The sequence below is a fragment of the Megalops cyprinoides genome, chromosome 7 (assembly GCF_013368585.1).
Source record: "Megalops cyprinoides isolate fMegCyp1 chromosome 7, fMegCyp1.pri, whole genome shotgun sequence".
NCBI lineage: Eukaryota > Metazoa > Chordata > Actinopteri > Elopiformes > Megalopidae > Megalops > Megalops cyprinoides.
In genome coordinates, this window is record NC_050589.1 from 18822544 (window position 1) to 18850231 (window position 27688).

The window sequence follows — 27688 nt, forward strand, 5'->3', positions numbered from 1 at the left end:
GTGATTCCATCCCTCTGGGTTCTCTGTAGAGCAAAGCATTTCTGTGCCAGAGTACATGGATTTAAATGAATGTACAGTATTAAACTCCCATTTCCCTTTTTTTACCATAAGTTATTAGCTTGGGTGACAAGTACAGTTTAATTTGCCATTTAATGTGTAAATTACATTTTCCCAAACAAAGTGACCAGTCTACCAAGCTAGCTATCAAGAGATGAAGGTCTGCACATAGCTAACTAGTAAACAGGCATAAAATTAAATGAAGTAGCTAGGTGGGTAGCAATTTAGCTAGCTGACTAGTGAGTTAGCTAGCATGCCTATTGTCTAAAAATCAAATTAGCTAGCTAACCACCTAGAATTGTTGTCCTGGGGTAGGGTCTAGCAAGGCTCATCTAGCTGGGGTCATTGTTGTTCATTGTGTTGTCATCCCCAAAAACAGCTTAACTCTTCCTGCTTTATAGGAATGAGGTATGCCTTGCCAACCTGTAAATTAGTGGTTGGGATACTGCCATCCCAATGTTAAAATTCCATCAGGCCTCCACAAAGGTGGCTTGATGGGGGCTTTATTCTGCCATTTCACGCCTTCCTGAATGCTGCATACCTGTATTATATGTTTAAATATTTTGAGGAGGAGGATTAAAGGATGAAGCTTGATGGGATTTTTCGCTTAATTGACTTGACTTTAAAATCACTGCAGTAAAGACTCTCTTCTGTTGTGGCACTCAGAATTTTGTGTCAGAATTCTCCAGGTAGAAATAAATGAGTACTTCTCTCACCTTGACTCACTTGCTCTGGCTCTCAATTTCTCTTTCATTCTTTTCTTTTATCTTCCTTTTTTTCCATTTACCTGATCTGTCTTCTCATGTTTCCTTGACAACCGGCGCTCGTCGATGAGGAGCCGTCCTGATGTATAGACACACCGTAGGCGGGAGGTGGAGGAGTGACGAATGGGGCTGCGGAATCACAAATAAAGACTGGGGTTAGAGTCGGTGTGATAAGAGGCTTGTGCTGAATGCTGAGGAAGGGAAGCAGAATGCCTCCGTACATTACTGTGCAGTCTAGCACAGGCTCACAGAGGGACAGTGGGAGTGCCCCTACTTTCACAGGCACACTCAAGGGGAAACACAGCGTAGTATTGTTGTGTTCTATTATTTATCTTAATTTATATATATTTTTTTTGCCGAAGAGGTATGCGACAACGTTCGGGGTAAAATTTGAGGTGGGGCGCTAAGAAACTGGGCTACTTCAGGAATGAGGCTTTGGAGGAGGCACAGGTAGGCTGCAGGGGGTGTTTTGGGCGTAGGCTCCACTCACTGTGATCTCTGGTCTCTTTAGGGGGAGAAGGGCAACTCTGGCGAGAGGGTGAGTATCATTTCATTGCGCTTCAAGCTCAAGTCAATTTCAGGAAAGAATTTTCTGTATCCCATGCCTGGCCCTTCCTCTCATGGTCTTTCATCTTCCTCACACTTACAGGGGCCACCAGGTGTAGGCAGTGGAGTTGCAGTGAAGGGGGACAAGGGGTCACCTGTGAGTAATTTAATCTGATAATTAAATGCTGTGATCATCAAATAAACTCCCTTCAGACAAACACTGATCATCTCTTCAGATACATATTTACCGTGTCCTCAGATATATGCTGACTATTTCTTCTTCCAGTCTTATGTCTAAACCCAGACATATTGAAGCTCCTGTGTGGCACTGTAGCTGATTGTTTCCGCAGACAGTTGTAGTAGTTGTGCAGTACGTTTGGGTGTGTCACATGTGTCTCTGTGTAACCAGGGTGATGCAGGAGCTCCTGGGACCCAGGGACCCCGTGGATTGACAGGACCAGCAGGACCTAAAGGAGACAAGGTATCAGGACCACTCCCAGTTATTATGTCTAGTTATTATGTCACATTATGGAGCTTGTGTATTTGGACAGTGAATTTCTGATGGATGTGTAGGTGTGTGTGTGTGTGTGTGTGTGTGTGTGTGTGTATGTGTATACTTGTCCATGTATGTAACTGCGTGCATGCATGTGAATACATGTTTGTACATGTGTTTGTTCGTGTGTATAGGAAAGTGAGTTGATGGTATCTGTTTCAGGGGGACTCTGGAGAGGGGTTGCCCGGCACTCCAGGGAGAGCAGGCGAGCCGGGAGACAGGGTAGGATATTGACATTATCACATCATCACCCTTACAGTCATTATCTTTACTGTTACACACAACATTATCACACTGTCAGTGGATTAGCATTGGGCTTCTCTGAACAGTGTTGGTGTTGTGTTGGATTCTGCTAACTGTTGTATTTGTTTCAGGGTCCAAGAGGCCCTGCAGGAGAAAGGGGCAGTAAGGTAAGAGTGTGTGCCGTATCCTCTGTAGGTCTGTTTGAGCAGATATCTCATTGTGGTGGCAGTGTGTATGTATTTTTGTGTGTGTATGTGTGTGCAACTATGTTTGTGTGTGTCTGTGTGTCTGTGTGTGTGTGTGTTTATAGTTAACCATTCATATCCAGAGTGTCTGACTTTAAAGACAGTCTTAAAAAGGAATGAATTGGCTATGCTAAGGTCCCTTTCTCTTTTTAGGGTGACAGGGGAGAAGCAGGAGAACCTGGGTTACAAGGGGACAGGGTGAGTGATGCCTCTGTGCACACCCGTTTTACTGGACATTTTTGTCTCTTTGTTTGCATGTGAGACCTTAAGCGACCAAACTGATGGAAAAGGACCATATGAACCATGCTGTGTTAATGCCCTGTTTCTTGAGTCTTGTGTCTGAATTGAATTCTTGAATTGAACCTAACAGTTCTCTGTATAGACATGTCACTGTGTAGAACAGTGTCTTGGGTTCTCTTTGTGGGCCCTGTGTTTGTGTCATACATTCCTAAGTGTTTAATGGAAGTCTAAGATCAAATCGCATATACAGGGGCCACTGCTGTTGACTCTTTTGCAGGAATGAAATATCTCTCTGTGAACCCTGTATGCATGGACAGGAAATGCCTGTATGCTGCCTGGATGTGTAGATGAAATTGCTAATGCAACCATGGTTGTATTGACTGCAATATTGTTACAGGGTGAGAGGGGACCACCTGGCCCTGCAGGGGAGAGGGTAGGTGTTGTACTTTATTCAATATGTGAAGCACTCTCATATTATTTACTGACAAATTGAGTTTAATAAACACTGATTAGCTGTCATAGTCAATTCGGAATCAAATCCAGAACCAAAACCATGCAGGAATATCTGGAAGGGCTGCTGAAACAGCTACAGGCAACACATAAAATACAGTCTACTTGATCTTACCCTTCACAAAGTATTATGTCCACCAATAGAGAGGAGGAGCTTCAGAAAAACCTTCCATTCCTAGATGTATAGCAGAGATTGACCCTGTCATGGAAGAATGCAACAATGAAGACCCTGTGGTGGTGAACAGTCCTTCTTTGATGAAGGGAAACAATGGAAAACAAATCAATCTTTCAAACTGGAAGACATGGATAATCAATTATCATGTGGGAGCAGCTGACCAGCAGCCTAGAGTTATACTGAAGTCCAACAAATTCAAACAAATGCAACAAACTTTAAGACACTGGCCAGCAGGGAAGAAAACTATACAATTAAACCTTTACCTGAAGCAATAACTCAAGAAGGATAAAGACAGCACTCTTACAACTATGGAAGGTCAGAGGAAGAAAATATCAGACCTGAAGGAAGGAGATGGCTGGCAAATACGGTCACCAGAAGACAAGTGTCTGGTGCCAGTCCATGATAGTAACCAGGGAAATTATGACCCCTGCAGCTACCTCCCCACCTCTCTGCTTTCAATAATATACAGGGTTCTGGAACAAGGCGTCTTTACAGATTTAGCTTCATTGTGTAGATGCAATGATGCCCCCTCAACGGGTAATTTTGCACAGTGGCTTGAAACAGAAACTCTGACACTGAAGCAAGTGTGTTCCTGCAAAGTCTCAAGAAGGATGCTACCCCTCATGAACTTCTGTTATGCCAATGATGTAATGTGGCACATAGGCATATTGCAGAAGTTGGTGTTGCCCTTGAGCCCACATTGACCTGTTGGCAATGTATCCAAATCAGGAGACCCAAAGTCAAGAAAAGGTGAATCTGGACACTAACAGATACAGTACCTCTTCATACCTGACGCACTGCCAGGAATGAAGGATCCCCAACACACCTTCCGTTCACACTTCTCCAATCAACTGCATCCCACAGGAACACACAGCAAAATTTACAAAGCAGTGCCAACCCCAGCTGTAACCCTGATTCCTGACTGAATCAAAAGCATCAAGCTTGCAAGGAAAAACTGGACAGCCCCAACTACTTGAATACAAGCTAGACAAAGTATACGTCATGATATCATCAACATTTGAAACTTGTGTCCTAAGAGATCCATTTCCAAGGGAAATTACAGCTGTTTATTCTTCTAGCTATAACTGCTACTCAGCTATATAAAGAAGAAAACATATCAAAGAGATATAGCATACAGTAAATGTGTATTTTAAAGTAGATCTAAAACTGTTAAAGTAGTTCTAAAATTACAGCTGAAAGAAGGAATTGTCAGTACAGTAGCTACAGTATCTCTGACCTGCAGTTTGATATGGCTTTTCCCAGGGGGAGTCAGGCAAACCAGGCTTACCTGGAGCTCCAGGACTTAGGGTGAGTACAATCTAGTCCTGTTTAGTCATTATTTTTTGTTAATTGTGGAACAACACTTGTGTTATTAGGTCCCAGTTTCTGTTATTTTCAGTTTAATTAATTAACTAATCATCGCTATTATGTCAGAAAGGGTAGTACATAAGTAGCATAATTTAAGATTAGTATCAAAATCATTAAAATACAATGCTCCCTCCTTATAACTGGCTTGTCAGATATCTCTTATAGTGACATTATTTAAGGGGTTCTACAGTATAGAGCATGGCTTCTTTATCTATAATATAATAATAATATAATATAATATAATATAATATAATATAAAAAGGGCGCAGTAAGATAGTTGCATCTTTAGCATCTTTAATAAGCTCTTTTTTTGATTTGTGTCTGTGTACTGAGTGATAATTTTGTTTAGTGTTTTTTTTCTTATACTTGCTGTTGATTTGTGTTTAGTGTAGTAGTCTTTTTTGTGTGGTGTTTTGATTTGTGTTTGCATGCACTGTGTTTGCTGATTTGTTGACAGGGGCATTGGTGTATTTTGATTTTGAAGTTTATTTACACTTCATTTGCAGGGCTTGCCAGGGAGCAATGGGCAGCCAGGGGAGAAGGTAAGATTCTTTGATGCCAAATAATTATACAGTGCTTTGGGTGTATACTGATATTTGTTGAAAACATTTAATTGAAAGGGTGTCCTGGTAAAGGTAGTCCTTATTGTTCTTTCCTACATAGACGAGTTAAGACATGCAGCTACAGATGCTTGGCTGTCCGACCAGATTGCTAAAGAACCATCAGCACAAAAAGTCATTGAGCTGTCTAAATCCGCCTTTTGGATAGAATCCAATAACTCTGTATGTGACGGCTGCCTGTTCATCCCCCTTTCCTCTTGTCGCCATCTCTCCTCCTCTTCCTCTGTCTGTCTGTCTGTCTTTAGGGAAATGAGGGAGCTCGTGGGGAGCCAGGGCGAAGTGTGAGTTACACCGACACATAAGGCAACATGTGACTGGATAGGAAATTAAGTTATCATGATTATTCACCTGATGCACTGGTCAGTTTTGTTCCACCAGCTGATTCATTGATTGATATAGGTGAGTTTTTTCTCCCCAGGGTCCGGGGTTGCCTGGGAGCAAAGGTGAACGGGTATGCATTCTGTATTTTGTATCTCAAAAAATGTTCATTATCATTCTATAGTTACACACTCTAGAGTTTGCAAAGTTATATTTAAAATCAGTCACTTCTTTCTTCCTGTGCTAAAAAAACTGGCTGTCATTACACAGTGAAGATAACTTCTACGACACATTTAATTCAGAGGAACAGAAACCGGGATTTGTGTTACCATGGTTACTGTGGTACTATGTGTCAGTGCTGTTGTTGATACAGGTTTATAGCTAAACATTTATCTCTTTTCCTGTCCTTTCTCAGGGTGACCGTGGCTTGCCCGGCTCGGAGGGTCCCAAAGGGGCGAGGGGGGACCCCGGAGAGAAAGGTGAAAAAGTGAGTTGGTACCCAGGGGGTACAGAAAGCTGCGCTGTGCGACTGAGAACCTTTTGTGGCTCACAGTATGTGTAGTGCAATACAGTGTGCTACTCTGGTATGATGTGACCAGACTGGCAGGCTTCAACACATTGCATCCTTCAATACATTGCATGACAGAGTATTCAGGGCCAGTGGAGAAGGTGCAAGAGCTCAGATTTCCCCAGATAATGTCATTAGTCATTAGCATTCAGGTGCTGTTGATAAAGACACAAACTAACCAGTCTAATGAGTCTAATGAGTGTCTTATTATACTTTCATGAAGCTGATTACATGTATACACATGGCTTAGTCCACATCATGGGGTGCTACAGTGTAAACCTGCAGTCTTGTTGAAATTTAATACCTTTTCAGGTTTACTAATCAACAAGCAATAAATTTCATTATTAAAACAAGCATTGCATTTTCACATTAAGACAACTTACACTGATAATGCTTATAAATTCAGTTTGTATTTGTCCTTTTTCAATATATGCATAAATAACATATGTGACTGGAAGTGGTCATCTGTGTCTTCATATTAAACTTACTTACTGCCTGTGTTCTGTACTCACTGTATACTGTATATTACTGTGTGGGTATTCTGGCCACACTGTATTTTAACTGCTTATGTTATTAATTTCTCAAACTGTTTCTCTCTCTTTATCTTCTTCTCTCTTTCTCTTGCATATTTTCCCTCTCAGGGGTCTCCAGGTCCAGGGTCACCAGGTCAGGCAGGACAAAAGGGTGAACCAGGGGAAAGGGTGAGTTGCAGGGACAATTTTATGTACTTCATGTACTGTGTAGCCCAATTAGTATTTCTGTATCAGTCAATATCAGGCTGATATACAACAGTGGATGGCATGTGTGTAAAGCATTAGAACCAGTTTCTCATGTGATCCATTAGCATGGTATTTTCTGCACACCCACGGTATAACCCAATGGTGAACAGGCTGTTCCTCATGATCTGTTTTACAAGAAACATGTACATCTTTATGTCTTTTCTCTCCAGGGTAACCCTGGTTTGGCTGGTAGGCCAGGTGTCAAGGTGAGAGCATTCCATTCCATTCCATTCCCTTGGTCTCTGTGCTATGGATTGTATTGCATTATATCTGTTGGTGCAGTGTATCTTCAGTAGGTGTCTAGTAGATGTTTGTTTGTGTCTCTTTCAGAGTATGTTCTTTTGCTCTTCTGTGCACGTTAGTACGTAGTGTTGTTTGGCTGTATGTGTGTGCATGCATGCGTGCATGTAGTGTGCTGTTGGGTCTCAGTATGTTTGTATGTGTGTGTACATGAGTCATTGAATATGTGTTTGTTTGTGTGTACATGAATGTGTATGTGTGAGTCATTGGATCCTGGTGCGACTGTGCGCCTGTGAGATGTTGGGTCTCTGTGTGTGTGCGTGTGTGTGTGTGTGTGTGTGTGTGTGTGTGTGTGTGCAAGTCCTTGGGTCTTGGTTTATGTTTGTGTGTCTGCTCTCTCACTTGTTCTGGCATGAGTGGATTTATGGACATCATTTCACTCGTTTAACCTCTTGTTTTCACATGGATCTTACTGTAAACACAAGGAAATGAAGGATCACTCTCACTCTCTCAATTATACATGTGCTTACACATCCAGCAACCCAAAACACAACAGCTGTAATTGAGCTTATCAATCACTCCAAAGTGCATGAGTTTGTGTGTGTTTGTGTCCCAAGATCTATGTGTGTGTGTGTGTGTGTTTGTGTATGTGTGTGTGTGTGTGTGTGTGTGTGTGTGTGTGTGTGTGTGTGTATGTGTGTGTGTGTGTGTGTGTGTGTGTGTGTGTGTGTGTGTGTGTGTGTGTGTGTGTGTATGTGTATGCGTGTGTGTGTGTGAGAGAGTCTCAGTGTGTGAGAGAGTCTCAGTGTGTGTTGATTTTTTGCAGGGGGATCGAGGTGATCCAGGTGAGGCGGGGGAGTCAGGGCGAACAGGATCCCCAGGTCCAGTGGGGCCAAGAGGGAAAGAGGTCAGGGTCACTGCATTTGCCTTTCACCTTCTGTCAAATACTGGCCAATTGTACCACTCTACTGTACTGTTCCCAAACTGATATTTCCACTCCAGTTGCTACTGTGTATTTCTACTCCAGTTGTACTATTCCATCTGTACTTCAACTCTGGCCTCTTTCTGAGTCTGTCTTCTGTCAACTACAACTCTATACCAAGACCTACTCCAACCATACCTTTACTCAAACTCTACTGAAACCTCTGCACCTACTCCAGTTGTGCCATTGTAACCTGCTGTATCACTGCAACAACCCTAGTCAACCCCATTTACAGGTCCAGGATCATTAAAGGTTACATACATAAATACAGATGCACTGCATAGGCAATGGTAAAAGTATGTGTAGATCTTAGTTAACTCCATAGACCAGATGTCACTCTGTACCTGTCTGTCTGATTGAAGTCTTGTTTTGCAGGGGGAGAAAGGAGAGAAGGGGGATGAAGGCACTCCGGTAACTCTTTCTCTTCTCCGTGTTTGCTACCTTATATTTTATGTGGAGAAATAATTTTACTAATTAACCCCCAAAAAAGATTATAATCATCAAAATTTTCCCTATATCTTATTGGTGAAAATGCTCTAATTGTGATGTGTGAGCTTGTGAAGCTGTGGTGTTTTTAAAAACTCAATCCCATGCATTTTCATCTGTCATGTAACACTCACTGTTTGGCTGTTGAAAGAGTAATGCAAGTGCGCTCAGATGAGTTGCTGTTGTGATTGCAGGGCGAGTCAGGTTTGCCAGGGAAGTCAGGGGAGAGGGGCCTGAGGGTGAGTGCTTTTACTTTTGATAAACAGGCACAAACTGAACTGTCTGGTGAGTGCCATATATGAATTACTTATTTTACTGATCAAGCACTGTATAATTAGTTATAATTATTGCTAAAGTGCTCATCTTCAGAGCAATATGCAGATTTGTGATTGGTTGTTCTCGGTGCCCCAGTTTGGGCCTGGGGCTGCAGAGTTACCTGTTGTGATTGGTTGTTCGCTGTGTTTCAGGGTTTGGCGGGTCAGCCTGGGCGCCCAGGAGAGAAGGGTGACCAGGGAGATCCTGGAGAAAGTGGCCGTAATGTGAGTCACATCTTTGCATTATGCATAAGCAGTACATCGAGTACTATTTCTGAGCTTACGGTGATGATGACGCATTCATGCACCTCACTTTCTCCCACTTTCTCTCCTTCTCTTGGTCTCGTACAGAAACGTAAGCACACTTACACACCCCCTTCCCCATGTGCGTGTCTGTGTGTGTGTGTCTTTTGTGCTTTGTATCTTTGTAGATATATTTGTTCACTTGAGTAAATAACTGTGTTCATCTGTCACTATTTGCCATGAGTGCTGCTGTCAGTGTCTGTCTGTCTGTCTGTCCATTTCTGTCCTCATTTGTTCAAATAATTGTCTGTCTTTTCATCCACAGGGCAGTCCTGGAGCACCAGGAGCGAGGGGGGAAAAGGGGGATCAGGTGAGAGATGGCTCGGCCCTCGCTCTTATCCTGCCTTGCAGACACACTTCCTCCAGGCACACACCAGCGTATTCTTGGCTCCCTATCCCAGTCATGAGGGTAGACGGGGACTCAGTCTTAATGCACAGGATCTGTGCCAGAACAGCAGGTCACTGGGCCCATGGGCGCAGTGCATTGTGGGCCAAAATGCACCACTGACAATGAGATTGATTGTACCTGTCACATCGATGTACAAATGTAAACACCAAGTGGGTGAAGAGAGAAGTTCACACCTTTATTTAAATGCAAATAATTTTACTCATTTGCAAAGAGTAAGAAGACTAACCAATTTGCATATGTCATCTTGTCAGAATGTGCAAAATGTATATATATGGTTGTATAATTCTGCCTTAATGTATTTATTATAAATGAAAGGTATCTGTATTCTTGTCTATCACTCTTCATAGAGTGTCCCATTGCTAAATTAACCCCTATAATACTGCTTCTCCAGGGAGCCCAAGGGCCACCAGGACCCCCAGGGAAAATGGTAAGCCCAGATGTATTCTAATTCTCCTGAATTTATGTAGCACATAACAAGCAAGAGAGCAAGGATTAGGCCAAGTCACAAAATCATTATTTAGTGGAGCCTAAAATAAAAACTATCACGCGATACCTTGAGTGGTGTCCTGCACAGTATGTATGATTTAACAAATTTACATAAAAAGGTGATTTTATAAAACATGGAATCAAATTGTGTAACTGAAGAGGTTATTGTTTCTTGTGAGTGAAAAGCAACCGTACAAAAGAATCAAACCTGTCTCTTCATTGTTGTGGCAATAATATCTTTGTACTGCATATCTTTCTCTCTCTCTCTCTCTCTCTCTCTCTCTCTCTCTCTCTCTCTCACTATCCGCCTGTCTCTTCACCTGTCTTGTATGTCTCTCTTTCTATGTCTGTGACCCATTTGTCTGTTGCTGCAGGTGGACCTGCAAAGGCAGCTGAAAGGGGAGAGGGGAGAAAAGGTGCACATATATTCCTTCATTTTCCCTGTCAGCCAGCAGTCTGTTCAGTGAAGATGCACATCAGTCGCCAGCTGCAAAGATGACTACAGGAATGCTGTGTTGACTTTCTGATTTCTGTTCCCCAATATCCTCATATACAATACAGTCCTGTACACCTTAGAAACATTGTGTTCAAATACACCTGTGTGTCTGATCCTGAGTAGTGAAGAAACCTCTTTCTGTCTTCATCTTGGTAGTCTGCTCAGTGTGGTACCCTTAATCATCTCCGAGCTTCCTGTGACATATGAGGAGGACAATGCATATTAGATTAAAATGGCTACACAGAAATGAACTCTGAGACACTACCAGTTGTAGTTGTACCAGTTGGCTGGATGCAATGATTGTTTTTAGTACAACACACAGACATAAATCAAGAGAGGATGTGTGGAGGAAATGGGGGACTTAAGTTCTCACAAATCTTGCACTGACAGACTCAAGATGAGTAGAATTACAGTTTATAGCTGTTCATTTGAACAAACTTCCAGAATACTGTACGTCATTAAATGCAAGAAGTTTGTTATGGAAAGAACCAGAATGAGAAAGCATAGTAAGTATGTAAAAGTAAGTGAAAAGTCTCTTGTGGCACATGAAGGAGGAGCTGCCTGTTGGAACTGTATGTGTTTCTGCTGTGTGATGTCACTTCCTGTCACTCTCAGGGTGATGCTGGTGACCCTGGGGAGCATGGAGCCAAAGGACAGAAGGGGGAGGTGGGGCCTCAAGGGCCCCCAGGGCTGCGAGTGAGTGAGCTCCCTGTATTTGCCTGTGCAACACATTTGGCTTTCTTACTCAGTGATCTATTCTATTCTTTTTATTATTGATCAAATAATAGGTGATCCTTTATATAATATGTGTAACCTCACTGAAAACAAATTGGACAAACAGTTAGATAGGGATGAAAAGTACGGGGATCACAAGGCTGTTTAAAGCAGAAAACATTGAGTAAAAAAATTGTTTGGCTGAGGGAAATTGCTCATAGAATAAATTTTATGATGGTATGTTAGTATATCAGTGCGGTGGCTGTGTGTAGTTACAATACGTCTGCATGTAGTTGTAGATCACAAGTGTAATGACAATGCATTGTGTTTCTGTAGGGAGCTGATGGGCTTAGAGGACCCCCAGGACCCAGGGTGAGTGAACATAGTCTGTGTATCTGTCTGTTTTTCTGCCTTGCCATTCTTTAAGGTCATGTTATTTTCTGTCTCCTTCCCCTTAGGGTGATACAGGAGACAGAGGAAGCCCAGGGGAAAAGGTTTGAACAATATTATCTATATCATCAATAAATGTACAACTGCTTTTAGAGAGAGGAAGATTCAGAAGAAGGAAATGTGTGGTTAGATATCACAAAACCTTCAGTCTGCTGGATATGGACATTTACAATAACTTTATGACTGTGTATGATAAATATAGCTAAACCACTAAGGACATGGGGACACAGTGCAGACTGCTGATTGGCCGGTCATGCTGTCCTTCATTCCACCGGATTCTGTTTCCCAGCCCGCAGATTCCCAGTGGGATGAAGCGCAGTAGGGCGGGCACTGAACTCTGCGGCCAGGGGAGGCAATCCATCTCTGAGCCCCCTTATGCGGCACACTCTGCGGAGCTGCAGTAGGCTGAGAATAAAAGCGAGGGCCTGGAAAGTAAACTGCGTCTGATGGCTCGTAGGCTCAGAGTCACTCTCAGTTATGCATTCAGCCTGAACTACGAGTATTCCCCTCTGAGCGCATATATCCATTTTGCAGATTACATTACATTACATTATATTATTGGCATAAAGCAGACACTCTTATCCAGAGCAACTTACTTAGCTTACAATTTTTCAGTGTTATCCATTAATACAGCTGGATATTTACTGAGGCAGTTCTGGGTTAAGTACCTTGCCCAGCGGTACAACAGCAGTTCCCCAGCGGTGAATCGAACCAGCAACCTTTCAGTTACAAGCCCTGCTCCTTACCCCTATGCTACACTGGCGCCCCCCTCCCAGAGATGAGTGGAAGGAGGAGACGCAGTATGAATGGAATGGCATATGGACCTTCCAGAATCAAAGGAAATGGAAACTAATTACAGGAAAAAAGCTCCTCCCCGGTAATCCCCACTGACCCTACCTCTCTCCATCTCTCTTTCTCTCTGATATGTTCTCCTTTGGCAGGGTGAGCGAGGGGCTTCTGGGTTGGATGGACGCAATGGGCTGGATGGCAAACCAGGCGGGCCAGGGCCCGCAGGACTCCGGGTCAGTGCACCCTACTTCCTTGTCTTCAAGAATGCACACGTACTAATGACATACCCACATGTGTCATGTGAAAAATATGTATTTGCACTGCACTCCACTTAATACAACTCTTTGCCTCTCTCAATGCCTGTCATCCCGCCTTAAACTGTTCACTTGTCAAAGACCGAAATTTTAGACAGTACTGAGAAGAATGCAGTGGATGAGGCTAAAAGAAAATACCATGCTACTGAATAAGTATTCACAGAGTACACGGATGCGTAACAGCCATATATGTAAAGTCAAACCTGATGCAGTAACTGTGAGAATGGTTCATTAGAAATTTCTTTGTTTTACTGTGTTGACGTTTCAGGGGGATCCTGGAAAACCCGGGGAGCCAGGGAGAGATGTGAGTAAAACATTCCAGAATTCTGATAGATAACATGAACAATATCATTCCCAAATGCACAGCCTGGAGAGGAGAAGCACACTCTCCACCAGATGACAGTTATTTATGCTATTCTGTCAAAGAGATTGGGGAGCTCATTCTTAGATTCCTATATTTAAGTGGTTCCACGCACTAAATAATTAGGAGATTCTGCACGTGGAAACTGCTGAATACACTAGCACATGCAAACTGCGCCCACAGTGGTTTCAGTTTACAGGATGTCACCTTTTCAGAGTCTCTGAAGCAAAAGCAGAAAAAGGATTAGCTAGCTAATATCTATGAGCAAAGCAAGGGGGAGATCAAGGCCCAGAGTAATCATAACTGTCTGCCTCATCCAACACTGTATTGAAGCCCGACTACTTTTTGTTTTTCTGTTTTTTTAAAAAAAATATTTTTAGTACTTGAGAATTCTCAGACAGATTGGCGTAAAGCAATGCACCATCTGTCTGACGAAAGTGGGGGAAAGCAGTTATACCAAGGTCCTGACTCCCTGTAATTATGAAAGGTCCCATGGCTCTATTAACAGAATGGTGGCATTAACCCTGGTGGCTTGTATAACTCACAAATCAGACTTTGTCGGTCTGGCAACCGAACCCACCTCTGTGTCAGACTGGCAGAAGGTTTGTTCATTACCCTGGTCTCCCCAGGACGCCATTGCAGAAGGAGATGTTTTTAGCAGACTCACCTGATATAGTAAAGATTAAACAAAGCTTTTGAGGTCTGGAGTGGTGAATAGCGTGTTTTTTTTTTTTTTTGTGAACCAAATACAGAGTTCACTGCAGGAGTGCCCTTAAGTATAAATGTGCACGTCTGCACTGATTCAGTTTGTGTGACAGAGGGTGCTGTAGTACTGTTGCAGGAATGAAATTGCTAATGGCGCAGTGTGTGTTCTGTCGGGGCTCACTATGACAGCAGTGCACGTGTACTGTCAGTGCTAACCATGTTAGCAGGGTGTGTGTAGTGTCAGTGTAAAACGCAATAGCAGTGTGTATGTAGGGTCAGTGCTGACCGCGATAGCGTGTATGTGTATGTAGGAAGTGTGTTAACTGTTGACGGTGTTGCACTCCAGGGTCTCCCAGGACTGAGAGGGGAGCAGGGTCCTACTGGACCAGTTGGGCCCCCAGGAAACCCTGGCACACCTGTGAGTACCCCTCACAAACATACATGCACAAACACAAACACACACAAACATAAACACATGCACACACGCACACACACACACACCATAGGGTGGATACCCGACCCGAGCCCGACGGGACCGTTCGCTCACCTGCCACCACTGGTGTTGTTAGTGTTCAACGCAGGAGTGCAACTGTAGCCTACTGTATGTGTGAAGAACTGCTGATGACATTGCGTAATGTGCGTGTGTGTGTTAAAACAATCTACCTATAGCCTATATAAAACAATGCCTTTTGACGGTCATTTACAAGGTGCCCACACATGTGTAATCAGGGTAAACAGGCAAGCTGTAACCATGGTAACAATTGCGTGACAGAGTAACACAAACTCAGCGCTTCAGCTTACATTAACTGCGTCGGGCTCGGGTCGGGTTTGGACGTAAAAAACAGAATGTCTGTCAGGTTCGGGTTGGGCTCGGTTACTACTCTCTCGGACTCAGGTCAGGTTCGAACAAAAATATGCGACCTGAGCCGCATTCTAATGCACACACAAGTATGTACACTTGAATACACAAAGACAGACAGAGAAACACACACACATTTGCACAAACACGCGCACACACATTTATACACACACATGCAAATGCACATACACAAACACACAGACACACCTCTGATGGTTCATATTTGTTTTTCTTGTTTTGTGTCTTTTCAGGGGAAACCAGGAGAAGATGGCAAACCTGGACTTCCTGGCAAGATGGTGAGTCCTTCCCCATACCTGTAGGTAGTGACTATCAACATTGACCAAAAGATCTGATTCATTAAGCACAAAAGTTTAATTTGGCATGTGTTTTTCTCAATGGACCGTCATGCTGGATAGTCATAAAAATAACTCTACCATACGCATTTTACCATCTTACCAACGTAGCAAATCTTCTTGCCTGGCTTGTGTATACTTTTGACTATTGGTTTCAGTCAAATCTAAACAGTTCCCTTCCTATGAGCATGCCCCTACCTTAAGACTACTCACTTCTAGACCTGTATTACAGAGAAGACAATGCAGGACTTACACTTTTAAGTGTTGTGACATAACCTTTGACAGTCCTGTAGTTTCATTTTATTCACTAGCCCTCAGTGCTTCACAAAATTCTGCCCCCGCATTGTTGAACCTAAAACATTCCTTTGAAGGCAGGTGCCTATTAATATTCATTAGCATTGAGACTGTTTGCTGCTGGATTCTGATTCTAATCACTGTCACTGTGTAGAATTCTCAACGCCACTTTATCATTCAGAAACAAAATCCATTCCCAGCCTGAAACTGATGAGGAGTGCTGATAGGGAGAGGTCTTTGCTGGGACGGGAACCCTTTTACAGATTTAATTAAACTTGACTGAAATGAACCGTCTTCTGTGTTTCTCTCCAGGGAGAGGATGGCACACCAGGGGAGGACGGCAGAAAGGTCAGAGCTAGTTTTGGGTAGCGAGACACCCTGGGGTGTTCACATTTTTATGCGTGCAAAAGTGGCGTGCCGCGGATTGCGAGCCGGGACTTCTTTGCGTTGTGCATCGCCATTTCATTCCAGTGTCCCGTTTACAGGGTGACAAGGGGGAAGCCGGAGCCCCAGGGAGAGATGTGAGTACGCTTGTGCCCTGCAGATCTCTGTCCATTCCACGCTCCGCAAACTTCACAGTGGTTCTCTCACCTCAGCCTGTCACACAAACCGTGACTGACCATTTCGTCCATCTTTTTGGCTTCATCCTTATTTCTGTCTCTTACCTCCTGTTGTCTCCTCCTTTTTCCTGGTCTCTATCTCATCACTTGTCTTGGTCTATGTATTTATAATTTGTACTGAAATGACGAGTACTGAAGATGTAGCCCTAGACTCAACATTAGAACAGAACATTAGAAAAGAAGCTCTGTCTGTTCTCATTTGTTGACCATTTGGCGTGTACCTCTGTTTCAGGGACGGGATGGACTGAAGGGGGATCGGGGATTAGTGGGGCCAGCGGGTCCTCCTGGACCCGCCGGCCCCCCAGGGGTCCCTGGAAGTATTGGACCTCCAGGACAGGTAACTGCATCTGTCTCCCTAACTTCACCACACTACAGGTAACTACACTGTCTCCCCTTGTTCATTGTTCTGTGCTATTGTCACTTCCAATACAGATGTACTCCAACACATCAATACACTCCAATACACTAGTACAGTGTTTCCAATACAGACGCACCATCAGCCTACACACAGCACACACTCAAACCTGTCTTATTGTAAATTCCAGTGTTTCTGCTCTGACTGTAGTTCTCTCTCTTTCTCTCTTGCTCCCTCCCTCCCACTCTCACCCAGGTTGTATACCTGAAAGGCGTGGAGACAGCACCGATCCCTGGCCCTCAGGGCCCCGCCGGGACTCCAGTAAGTAACGTGCCCTAAAAGTAATTTGTACCTCAGCCTTACTTGCATTACCCTGAAAAAATTGTTTATATATTTTATGAAATCATGTACTATGTCATATAACGTCATGTAATAGGGTATCTTTTTAACGTATTTCAGCAATTCTTTTTATCTCTCAGGGGGTCCCTGGAATTCCAGGAGCTGTAGGAGCCAGAGTGAGTCTGTCCTGTCGATGTCTGTAATTTTAAAAACTTTCACATCAATACAGCCATCTTCCATAGCACATCACCCTTTTCTGCTCCACATGGTACAGATGCTTAAGCATACGGAAATTGGGATGTCTGTCCTTCATCTGTTGTTGCATCCTTGTGTTTCAGGGAGAGAAGGGAGCAACAGGGTCTAAAGGAGACCGGGTGAGTTACATCCACCCCACATCCTACCCATTCACACCCCTAAAGGATAAAGAGAAGTTATTGGGACCAGAAATCTGAACATATATTGTGTGTGTGTGTGTGCAAGCAATGTATGTGTGTGTGTTTCTGTGGGTGTTTTGGAGTGCTGTACAGCTCATTGTATATATGTTATGTGTATATATACACATACATACAAGTGCATATGTGTATATATATATGCTGTGATTGACAGGGTGACCCAGGAGAGGATGGTGGACCAGGCAAGCCAGGAACATCAGTGGTAAGAATTGCTATTCAATTCATGAGTAATACTGTCAAAAATACCCTGCAATACACAATCATTAGTAATGGCTGTTGTTATTATGGAACAGTGCAGCACAGTGTTGGTATGCCAACACTCCTCTATTTTTGTTACTTTGTCTCCTAAGAAATTCTGTTTCTGCCTCACTTTCAGGATGTGAAGAAAGCCCTTTCTGAGTTTGGAATCGAGGTGCGTCCTCTTAAATAAATTGTGTTCTTCAGTGTGCATGGCACGTACAGAAACAGCCCTGAGTGTGGAGTGATACTGAACATGATGAGATATCCCGTTTCCCCAGATCCTGGACCTGAAGGTGGTGGTGGACAAGCGTGACGTATTCACCAAGCTGACCCAAGAGAAGGCAGAGAAGGGACAGAGAGGAGACAAAGGGGAACCAGGACAGCGGGGACCCTCTGGGGCAGATGTGAGAGGGGCTGCACGTGTGGTTTCTGTTTGACTTGTCTCTCTGTCCTGCAGGGTTTGTGTACAGTCTGTGCTTATCCCTGTTGCAGGGGACACGTGGCCTGCCCGGCGAAAGGGGCGTGAAGGGTGAGCAAGGAGAACGGGGGCCATCAGGGCCCACGGGACCCCCGGGGAGAGCCATCGGGGAGCGTGGCCCAGAGGGCCCCCCGGGACAAGCAGGGGAGCCAGGGAAACCTGGGATACCGGGTGTTCCTGGGCGAACGGGCGAGCAGGGCGAGGCCGGGCGGAATGGAGACAAGGTGAGGACAGTAACAATGGCACAAACGAAGCAGACCGTTAATTGATATCAATGACATCACTGCTTAACCTGACAATTAAGTGATATCATTGACATCACCGTTTAAGCAGAGCGTTAATTGATATCAATGACATCACTGCTTAACCAGACGACTAAGTGATATCAATGACGTCACCGTTTACACAGACTATTAAGTGATATCGATGACATCACTCCTTGTCTTGCAGGGAGAGAGAGGAGAGAAGGGCGACAAGGGAGATGCCGTGAGTTGTGACCTTACTCTACTGTACAAATACTTACAGAATGTAATGGTGTTCATATGTAAGTGTAATCATTTTGCCATTCTCAGGAAGGCTTTGCTCTGTCAAAATGAAGCATCCTCTGCTTTTCTCATGAGAAGGGCAGGTGAGATGTGGCGTTCAGCTCTTGATACCTGTCATCTTTCACAGGGGAAAGCTGGGTCACCTGGAGCAGTCGGTCCCCCTGGACCCAAAGTAAGCTTAATACCTCTCACACCTTTCCTACAGTGCCCTCCTCCCAAAACACACACACAAATATGCACCTCCACATACAGACCCCATAATGCCACACAGCTTAACATATTTCACATGTTGTTCAATACTAAGAACATGCATAGACACTCGTCAATGCTACACACCTGTGCATACATGCTCTGTAGTTCTACACAGCACCACATATATGATCCTTAATGCTACACAAATGTACATACACACTCTTTAGTGCTCCACAGCTCCACATACATGAACATACTCCTTAATGCTGCATAACTCTGTGGACTCCCCAGTGTGCCCATGGCCTGTTTGCTCTGTGTTTTAGGGGGAATCTGTAGATGTGTCTTTAGCGGGAGTCCCAGGGGTGAGAGGCCCTCCAGGGCCCGCAGGACCAAAGGGCGAGCCAGGGGCTGCAGGTCCAGTTGGACCCAAAGGGGACAAGGTGACTCTGTCCCTCTGTCCCTGTCTCATTCTCTCCTCATTTCTCTGTCCTGTCTTTTATATAGTCTATGGTTGGCCAAAGACGACAAAAATTACATTTAGGTAGTGACAGGCAGCTACATACTAGGTAAACAGCACTACACAATGTCTATCCTTTCCCTGAAGCGTAGGAAGACCTTAGACAGATTTATGCTATTTCTCTCTCTCTTTCTTATTCTGGCAACATTTTAGTGTATGTGTGCGTGTGTGTGTACGTGTGCGTGTGTGTGCGTGTACACGCATGCATTTGTGTGTGCATGTGTGTGTTTATGTGGATGTTAGTAAACTCTGTAGTTTCCATATTTCAGGGTGTAGCTGGGTCCCGTGGTGAGAAAGGAGACAGAGGGGAGGCAGGAGAGAAGGGGCGAGATGGATTTTCAGTGAGTACTGTATTTGACCCTTGTTTGATTTTGAAGTTCACTCCAACAAGGTGAATTCCTGGGCCTTAATGATTCATGGATATGTCCAGTATAGACGTGGTGGGACCATGGCCATTCCATCGAGCAGTACTCCAAACAGCTGCCCATTTAATCACACATTTACTCTACTACTTTACCTAAATTATTCTGCTGTTACCCATTGATACAAAGGTGCTATTACACTGTTATAACATTATTACCCATTGATACAAGTTATTGTAGCGTGTGTTATTGTGGTGTATGTTCTTATCCTTTGACCATGACCATTGATCCATGATCCAATGTAATGTTGTCACAACTACATTATTATGGTCACTATGTCATCACAATTTATACATTTTTTTATTGATTGATTGGCCGGTTTTGTTTTAGGGACCACCGGGAGAACCAGGAAAACCAGGACTGGATGGGAAACCGGTGAGAGATGGGGCAGCTGAGGTTAAAGGTCACTATTAGTGCAGGGTTTGAGAAAGGGGTGGAGGGAAAATACTGTAGCTGTTAGATGTGTTTGACTTCTTAGCACCATATAGTTGTCCTCAAAAAGCTACAAAACCACACATTTTAAGCAGATGAGATTTCCTGTGCACGTTTGAAGACATGTACATTTTCTGGTATTAAACTGTGAAGAAGTTATAGATTTTGTTATAAAACAAGTTTGTTTGTTATAAACAAAGTCTGTTATAAAACACAGTGATGATGTACAGTATCTTACCTGTTTCTGCTGTATTTTATGAAAGACTGATTTGTGGTATATTATTATTCATTTATTTCTTTGCTTAGCAGGAAACCTCTTCTCAAGGCAGTTTCATATTAATTGCATACATTTTCATACTCACTCTGTAATCATGCTCAAGGGTAATCCAGAAGAATCCAGCATGGGATCCAAATCTATGGCCACTGGTTCCAAAGCTGATGATCTAACCATATTTACTGAAGCAGTTCAATTCTGGTACCTTGCACAAAGGTGTATCATCAACCCACCTGACATTTGAACCTTCAGCCTTCTGGTTAAAAATCAACAGCACCTGAACTTGGATTGTACTGCTCTTAATGAAAGACTAAAGCGTGATTGTTAGAAAATGTAATAACTATATCAACTGAGGTGTTAGCTGGGGTATCCATTCCAATCCTTGTTCAGTTCAGTGAGAGACAGTAAAAATGTGATGGGGCATTGCTAGGTGGGAAAATATGCCCCTCTCTTTTAAGTTAAATCATAATTATTTCAGTGAACAAGTGAGAGTAATGTAAAAGGATGAGGACGAGAGGTGTTGAGGTGCCAAGAGGCAGTAAGATCTGGTTCATGCTTTTTATTTCCCCCCCGGAGCAGGGCCAACAGGGGCAGGGTGGTCCTCAAGGCCAGCCCGTGAGTAACAGTAGCCCGGCTTGGCAGCCTCCTCTTTGGCTGGACTGCATAAGAGAGCCTGGGGACTGGCTGCGAGCGCTAGGCCGATGGAGCTCTTCCTTTCCTTTGGCTGAGGCTGTGTAGATCACCTGTAGAAAGCAGTCATTGGCTTCTAATTCTGCTTCTAACAACTCAATCTCCTCCTTTCTCCTCTCCTCCCATCCACTCATCTCCATCAATCCCATCCCCCTCTCTTTCTCTCATCTACATCCCTTTGATCAATTCCATGATCCCAATCACTGTCCATCTCTCTTCCTGATTCTTTTCCAACTCAACAAACCATTCTCTGCCTTACCATTCATCCCCTCCCTCCCTCCCTCCCTCTCTTCACCACCCCTACATCTCCATGCTCCTTCCTCTCCTCCCTCCCTTGTCCCTACGGCTCTGTGCTCCCTCTCTCCCTCTCTCTGTAGGGGCTGCCTGGGTTCCCTGGAGTGCTGGGCAGACCGGTAGGTTGTCAGTTCCGCTTGGTGTCAGAGCTGCGGCGCTACCGATGTGTTTTTTTTTGGGGTGGGGGGGGTACAAAAGATAACTCTGGGGAGATCTTTGTTACCCAGCAGTATCACGTCGCCAGTCCAGAGAATTCAGAATGCACCTGTTTTACCCAGTGAGCAATGCGTTGTTTGCACTGTGTTATATCCCGTTTCTTACGACATGCTGTTGGCTGTTCCTAAGTGTCGTTATCATTATAAATGTCTCAGCAATTTTATCGATAGAAATCAGGCCAAAAACTGAAAACCGTAAGTGCCTCAGCTGCATGATTTGTCATATGTCTCCTTTCCACTGCTGACCGTCACCCCTTCATGCAGAAATGTATGTGACAATGCGTATAATCATTCCAAAGTCTCCATCTTGGACAGTTCTCATGTTGAGGAGGGAAATTAACTCATGGCCCTAAAAGCTGAAAAACAAAGAAAATTTTGTGAAGGTCATTTTATTTTCTAGCTATTTGCAGTTTAAAATAGATTAAATTGTCATCCCAAATATATCATTTGATATATATTTCCTGGTTTATCGGCGAACGTGTGATAAATGTAATACTTTGTATGGATGCTCTGTATTGGTAAATGCCTCAGACATGAGTATCTCAAGTGCGTCAGAGTGCATATTGGAACGGGGATGTTAAATTCTTGGTTTTAAAGAGAAGAGCTGAAAGCAAGGTCGTTCCTCTGTTTCATATATGAGTGTAAAACCCATACCTCCTACTCTACATCCCTAACCCGATGCATGTGGCCATTTCTCCTGTGCATTCCGAGCTCTTCGCGCTGATACTGATACTGCATAACTGCAGAGACGTAACTGAGTGGCATGTCCAGCATGTGTGTGCATGCATGTCTAGTAGCTGTGTTAGCAGTGTGTGTGTGTGTGTGTGTGTGTTGAATCATTGAATGCAGCAGGTTCAGTACCAGGCTTCCTAACTTGGGTTGCTTTTCAGGGAAACCCTGGAGAGCCAGGAATAAGAGGACCCACTGTAAGTACTGCTCGATGCTCACCCGCACTTGGCCTGTCACAAGCCATCACCCACACTCACATTGTGACAGAGCCACACATTGTCACGTTCACCGTGAACTCTCACCTTACTTTGTAAAAAGCTTTCATACTCATGTCTCATTGTCATAAACCATCCTGTGCTGTTACACTGTAACATGCAGTCATGTCCTGTTAGGCTGTAACACACGGTCATTGGTATCGAACCAATTTTGTTGCACTGTTACATGCTGTCAGTGCTGTAATCCTGTAATGCTGTACACACTTTGATTGCACAGCTTGGTGGAAGTGCTTGCCTCTAGTTGCAAGCAGTTGTTTTACAGGTTCCAAGTAGTATACCTGATCTTGACTTTCAGAGCAATCTGTCAACAATCATGTACTGGGGACCTTGCCGAGCGTGTCTAATAATTAACTCTGACTGGTTGTTGATGCTCTCTCATTTTCCTGTGTAAGAGATACTGGAAAAGCTGAGAGCTACTGCATGCTAGGAAAATGACATCTCCGAAACCTGTGCAGAGAGATGAGATGAGTGGGTGGGTGGATTATGGGAGAGAGATGCTGTGGAAAGCAAATGTGTCAAGAATAAAGCAAAACCTAAAATGATTAATTTCACACGTTTACTACAGTAACAGACACAAGAATACACAAATGCAATGTGCTTATATACAGTGATGATTATCATATAAGTGTTAAGTTGATAATAATATTAGTTGTGCTGTCTTCAAAGATAATCTCTTCATAGTCGGGAACCAAATTATTTCAAAGTTCATTTTATTTCATGGTGTCATTATTGCACACCACTAAGTTGTGTATTTTTGAAATGCAGCTTGAATGTGCATTTGAAATCACAAGACATGTGACATTAGCATATAATGTAAATCATCAGATGGGAGCATTGCATGCTGTCCTCCAATGTCACGGTGCAGCATGATTTACTGTGTGTCATTATAGGGCCCTATGGGTGGTAACGGGCCACCTGGACCCCCGGGGATCAAGGTTAGTACTTTTTTGTTTACACAGAAATAGGAATGAATATATTGATGATGATGACAATTGTTCTGATCGTGTGTATCCTGCAGGGGAACCAGGGAGAACCAGGAGTGGGAGTCCAGGTGAGATGCCTGCATGTGTTCTGAGATGTCTGCTCTCATAGATAAACACAGGATTGAGGCTTCCTTATTTTAATTTCGACACTGAGATGAATGCAAATTCAGCATGCTTCCAGACAGCAGCAGTATCCTTATTTTTTCTGCTACAGGGACTTCCGGGTCCCCAGGGCAACATGGGATTGCCAGGTCCTCCCGGGCCTCCAGGAGCTATAGTAAGTGAGCCAGCAGTTTATTGACAAGTCTTCTTATTCTTTATTCTGTTTGGATAGTTACCCTGCTGCTAGTGGTTTTTATGGATTTTTTTTTATCTTTGGTTCTCCTCATTAGGGGCCACAGGGGCCTCCAGGCTTGCCTGGACAAGTGGTGAGTACATTTTCACATGGCCCAGTCTTACCCATCAGATTACAGTTGTGTATAGTTCACTCTAGGCTAAGACAGTGTCAACAAGTGTGCTTAGTGCTCAGCGACATATCTGTCTCTGCAGGGTGAGGGAGGCAAGCCAGGGGTTCCTGGGAGAGATGGCGTGCCAGGGAAGGACGGGACACCAGGACTGCCAGGCAAACAGGTGAGCGAGACACTGTGAGAAAGGACAGGAGTGAATAGAGGGATGGGGAATGATGAGATGAGAGAGGAGGGTGGTTTCTGTGCACATACCTGCGTATGTGTGTGTGTTTGGGATTCCATTCAGTTGAGATTCATTTTTTATGTCCTGCTAAAGAAGTCATCAAAGTCATTATGTTTACAGACAGACCTTCTGTTGCAAAAGTAGTTTTTGCTGCCAATTTTTTCATTGATTTTCATGGATGTTTGCACAAATATTACCTGCCCAAGTCCTTAAGAATCATATTGATTTTTGGCGGTCAACGATTATGGAAGTTCCCCGATAGGTCTTCTTGTTTACGGGTATCTAAATCTTCTAATTCTGCGTGGATTTTACTGAAACTTAACAAAAATAAGACTCTTAATTTAGTTCAAAAAGATAGTTCACCACAACACTCTAAAAATGAACATTCTGCTCCCTACTGTAGGAATGCTTTAGTTTTCATTAGGAGTGCAAGTGCTTTCTCTGTTCTTGTTATTTCAATGGAAAAGGGTACCATTAAATAATGTTTTTTTGTCTATATTATTATATTAAATTCCCTGAATGATAACCTTCATTGACCTACTAAGTATTACTACTGTATGGTCATATTCTCTTGAGGGCTTTGTTGGAGTTATATGAGAGGGCGTGGTTAAATCATATTGCCTGTTTTTTAATTAGTTTAGTCACTAATGCGGTATCCTGCAGCTATATTAAAAATAGGTAATTACCACTGATCACCCCGTGGGAAATTAAAAAGAGAAATCCCCTCTGTATTTCACCATCAAAGTTAAATACTGCACATCTGCACTTATTTTATGTGTGCAATATCTGGTACAATGAATAGCTACATTTACATTCCTATATAACTAGCTAGAAATCTCTGCCTAAGGCTGTGCATTGCTTTAATGTACCCTTTTGACCCTATTAATGTCTAGGTCACAATGTTAAAGGTCAAAATGACAAAGGCTCTTGTTAGATTTTTCTTTCTGCATGGATTTCAATCAAATTTCATATAGACGGTCTCAGCATTGTTCCACATAAGCCTGTTGATCATCCTAGGTCAAACATCAAGCGTACAGAGCAGGGTTACCAGGCTTATTTAGAAAACCCAACCTGACGTGATGTCATCGGCTGTGCAAAGAAGACAAAACCGTGACAGTACACAATAAATCAAACGCCAAAATTATTATGGCCCTCAATGATGCTTCTTCTGGAACAAGCTGCAAAGATACAGACGTGCCAGCTGGCTTCTTGTAACAGACTAGTCATGAAGAAAACAACAATAACACCATTCTAACTTAACTAAAAAAAAAAAACAAAATACCCGCTGGTTTTTCAATCCCACAAGTCAGTGTGAAATTCTGCCAATTTGGAAAAAACCAAACAAACAACGAAGCTGCCCTTCCCATTACAAAAGCCCCTGAAAAATCACAATCACTTGTTACTAGTGATTGTTTACATGAATTTTCCTTCAGCCAATGTTCACTCTTGTCCATTATGTAGTCTTTCAAGTTGTTTACGTGTACATAAGTTGTCCTCCACCTCAATCCTGATAAACATACAGGCACCCTACAGGCCATGTTTTGTAATAATTCGTTATTTATACTATATTTTCAAATGGCACAGTCCTAGTTCCTTCTCTTTACATGTATGTCATCTGCCCACCCATGATGAACTTTTTCACATTAAATAGTTCTGTTATGGTGAGGCATTAAAATTCATGTTGCGCCTAGCGCTTTATTAATGTTTTTTGTGCTCTTTCTTCCCCTCCCTTTTTCAGGGTATTGCTGGATCTGTGGGCCTTCCAGGAATGAAAGGCGAGCAGGGGGACAGTGGCCCCCCAGGAAAGGCGAGTGTTCGGCAGAGACAACAGTGCTGGGGGCTGGGTGGGCTGAAGAGAGGCTGAAGCCATCTGAAGCTATCGATTCAAATTTTGATGTCTGTACTGAGTCACCGATTCTGAGTCATGTACTGTGTCATCCAAACTCCAAAAGAGGCAAACAACAATCTATAATTGCTCACAGTCTGTTTGGATATGCAGCAGTTAGCAGTGTCCTGCCCTGGTCTCACAATATGACACTTCTCCTGATGTTTGCCATCAGCCATGGGCTAGATTTGCTCACTTCCGTGAATGGCATCCATCAAGTGCTGCATAATGTAACCATTTATGAGGTGCTGCACAATACGTCAAGTTACATTGTCAGGACTCGGGAGATGTGGGGAGCTCAGACAGCAGCAGAGTGGCTGTGTTTACTGAGACTCGAACATATGAGGTCTCTGGAGGGGAGAGAGTGGTGACCATGACGCAATCAGACTGATACATTCAGCATAACAAAATGACAGGGCTGACTCCTGCCTTACTCACACCAGCCTCGGGGAAACATTGTCCCCAGAGACAGACCTTTTATATGCGGAGCACACTGCACGTCACAGCCTCTGACAATCTCACACATTCCGTTATACAACCTGAATGTGTTTACCTGGACAGGCTGCTTGAACCCCTGACTCATTAGAGGTGCCCATATGGGCCACACACCCACAGCCCACATGGTCCGGAGTCCAGTTGTTTTCCTCACTGCAGCTGCATACCACTTCACAAAGACCATTTACCGAAGATAGATGGCTGTAAGTGCACCAAAAAGCTGGTTCTCAGAGTGCGCAGCGTATTAAAACGGAAGTGAGGGCAAAAGCCTTGCAGACTAGATTAATCGAGATTAAATTTTCCAAATTACATAAAACCTGCATCTGAAATGCTTTCGCAATCCAAATTTTAATTCCAACTGAATATTTAAGAGCTGATGAAGACACACACACTGCAGGTCTTTATGATCATAAGGGATTGGAGATGACATCCTCAATATATAGTATAGAACCCATACATAAGAGACCTATACTTTAAATTGTGCAGGCTCAGATTGTCATGAAATCCACAAAGTTTACAGAGATGCAGAATGCATCGTCTATGCACTCAAGATGCATGCAATTTCAGGGCTCACGCTAATTACTAGAGAACAGAGGTTTTCATCCTTTATCAGGAATTTTTTCTGACTTTAATGTTTTCCCAAGGCTTAAATGTTTTCCCCTTCAGTGTTGTTATCTGTCCTTCTCGACTTTGCACCCCCTGTACTCCTATGAAGTAATTGAAAAGTAAATAATGATGTCCAGCAAAAATGTACCTGCAAAGTACCTATGGCTTTTCAGCTTAAGCTTAAACCTTTGTGTCTCTCTGCTGCAGTCTGTTGCAGGACCCCCTGGTGTCAAAGGACAGCCGGTGAGTCAAAGGGAATGTTTACTGTGATGTGATGATATGATAACTGCCTCTCTGTTATAGAACTGAAGGTGTACGGTGGAGGGTGGGGATGTTCCATGCTTTAATTCGTATATTGCACATGGCTGCCACGTAGAGCTTGATACAGCAAGAGACACATGGATGAAACTGTGTTTGAT

General features: G+C 43.5%; 1 protein-coding gene across 1 annotated transcript in view; it reads left to right on the forward strand.

The window, feature by feature from the left end:
• The window catches only part of col7a1 (collagen, type VII, alpha 1), an 82541-nt gene that overhangs the window by 36517 nt on the left and 18336 nt on the right, over positions 1-27688 (forward strand). Inside the window, exons 37-88 of the mRNA XM_036532813.1 lie at positions 1333-1359; positions 1471-1524; positions 1777-1848; positions 2083-2142; positions 2295-2330; positions 2562-2606; positions 3046-3081; positions 4597-4641; positions 5208-5243; positions 5567-5602; positions 5740-5772; positions 6055-6126; positions 6849-6908; positions 7157-7192; positions 8053-8133; positions 8584-8619; positions 8889-8933; positions 9162-9233; positions 9577-9621; positions 10112-10147; positions 10581-10622; positions 11318-11398; positions 11753-11788; positions 11875-11910; positions 12808-12888; positions 13238-13273; positions 14382-14453; positions 15146-15190; positions 15854-15889; positions 16027-16062; positions 16394-16498; positions 16772-16837; positions 16996-17031; positions 17194-17229; positions 17462-17509; positions 17684-17719; positions 17826-17951; positions 18040-18249; positions 18476-18511; positions 18698-18742; positions 19086-19202; positions 19549-19620; positions 20032-20076; positions 20987-21022; positions 22497-22532; positions 23501-23545; positions 23629-23661; positions 23808-23870; positions 23986-24021; positions 24143-24223; positions 26022-26090; positions 27477-27512. Coding sequence (XP_036388706.1) covers positions 1333-1359; positions 1471-1524; positions 1777-1848; positions 2083-2142; positions 2295-2330; positions 2562-2606; positions 3046-3081; positions 4597-4641; positions 5208-5243; positions 5567-5602; positions 5740-5772; positions 6055-6126; positions 6849-6908; positions 7157-7192; positions 8053-8133; positions 8584-8619; positions 8889-8933; positions 9162-9233; positions 9577-9621; positions 10112-10147; positions 10581-10622; positions 11318-11398; positions 11753-11788; positions 11875-11910; positions 12808-12888; positions 13238-13273; positions 14382-14453; positions 15146-15190; positions 15854-15889; positions 16027-16062; positions 16394-16498; positions 16772-16837; positions 16996-17031; positions 17194-17229; positions 17462-17509; positions 17684-17719; positions 17826-17951; positions 18040-18249; positions 18476-18511; positions 18698-18742; positions 19086-19202; positions 19549-19620; positions 20032-20076; positions 20987-21022; positions 22497-22532; positions 23501-23545; positions 23629-23661; positions 23808-23870; positions 23986-24021; positions 24143-24223; positions 26022-26090; positions 27477-27512 — 2877 coding nt within the window. The remainder of the gene's footprint in view (positions 1-1332; positions 1360-1470; positions 1525-1776; positions 1849-2082; positions 2143-2294; positions 2331-2561; positions 2607-3045; positions 3082-4596; positions 4642-5207; positions 5244-5566; positions 5603-5739; positions 5773-6054; positions 6127-6848; positions 6909-7156; positions 7193-8052; positions 8134-8583; positions 8620-8888; positions 8934-9161; positions 9234-9576; positions 9622-10111; positions 10148-10580; positions 10623-11317; positions 11399-11752; positions 11789-11874; positions 11911-12807; positions 12889-13237; positions 13274-14381; positions 14454-15145; positions 15191-15853; positions 15890-16026; positions 16063-16393; positions 16499-16771; positions 16838-16995; positions 17032-17193; positions 17230-17461; positions 17510-17683; positions 17720-17825; positions 17952-18039; positions 18250-18475; positions 18512-18697; positions 18743-19085; positions 19203-19548; positions 19621-20031; positions 20077-20986; positions 21023-22496; positions 22533-23500; positions 23546-23628; positions 23662-23807; positions 23871-23985; positions 24022-24142; positions 24224-26021; positions 26091-27476; positions 27513-27688) is intronic.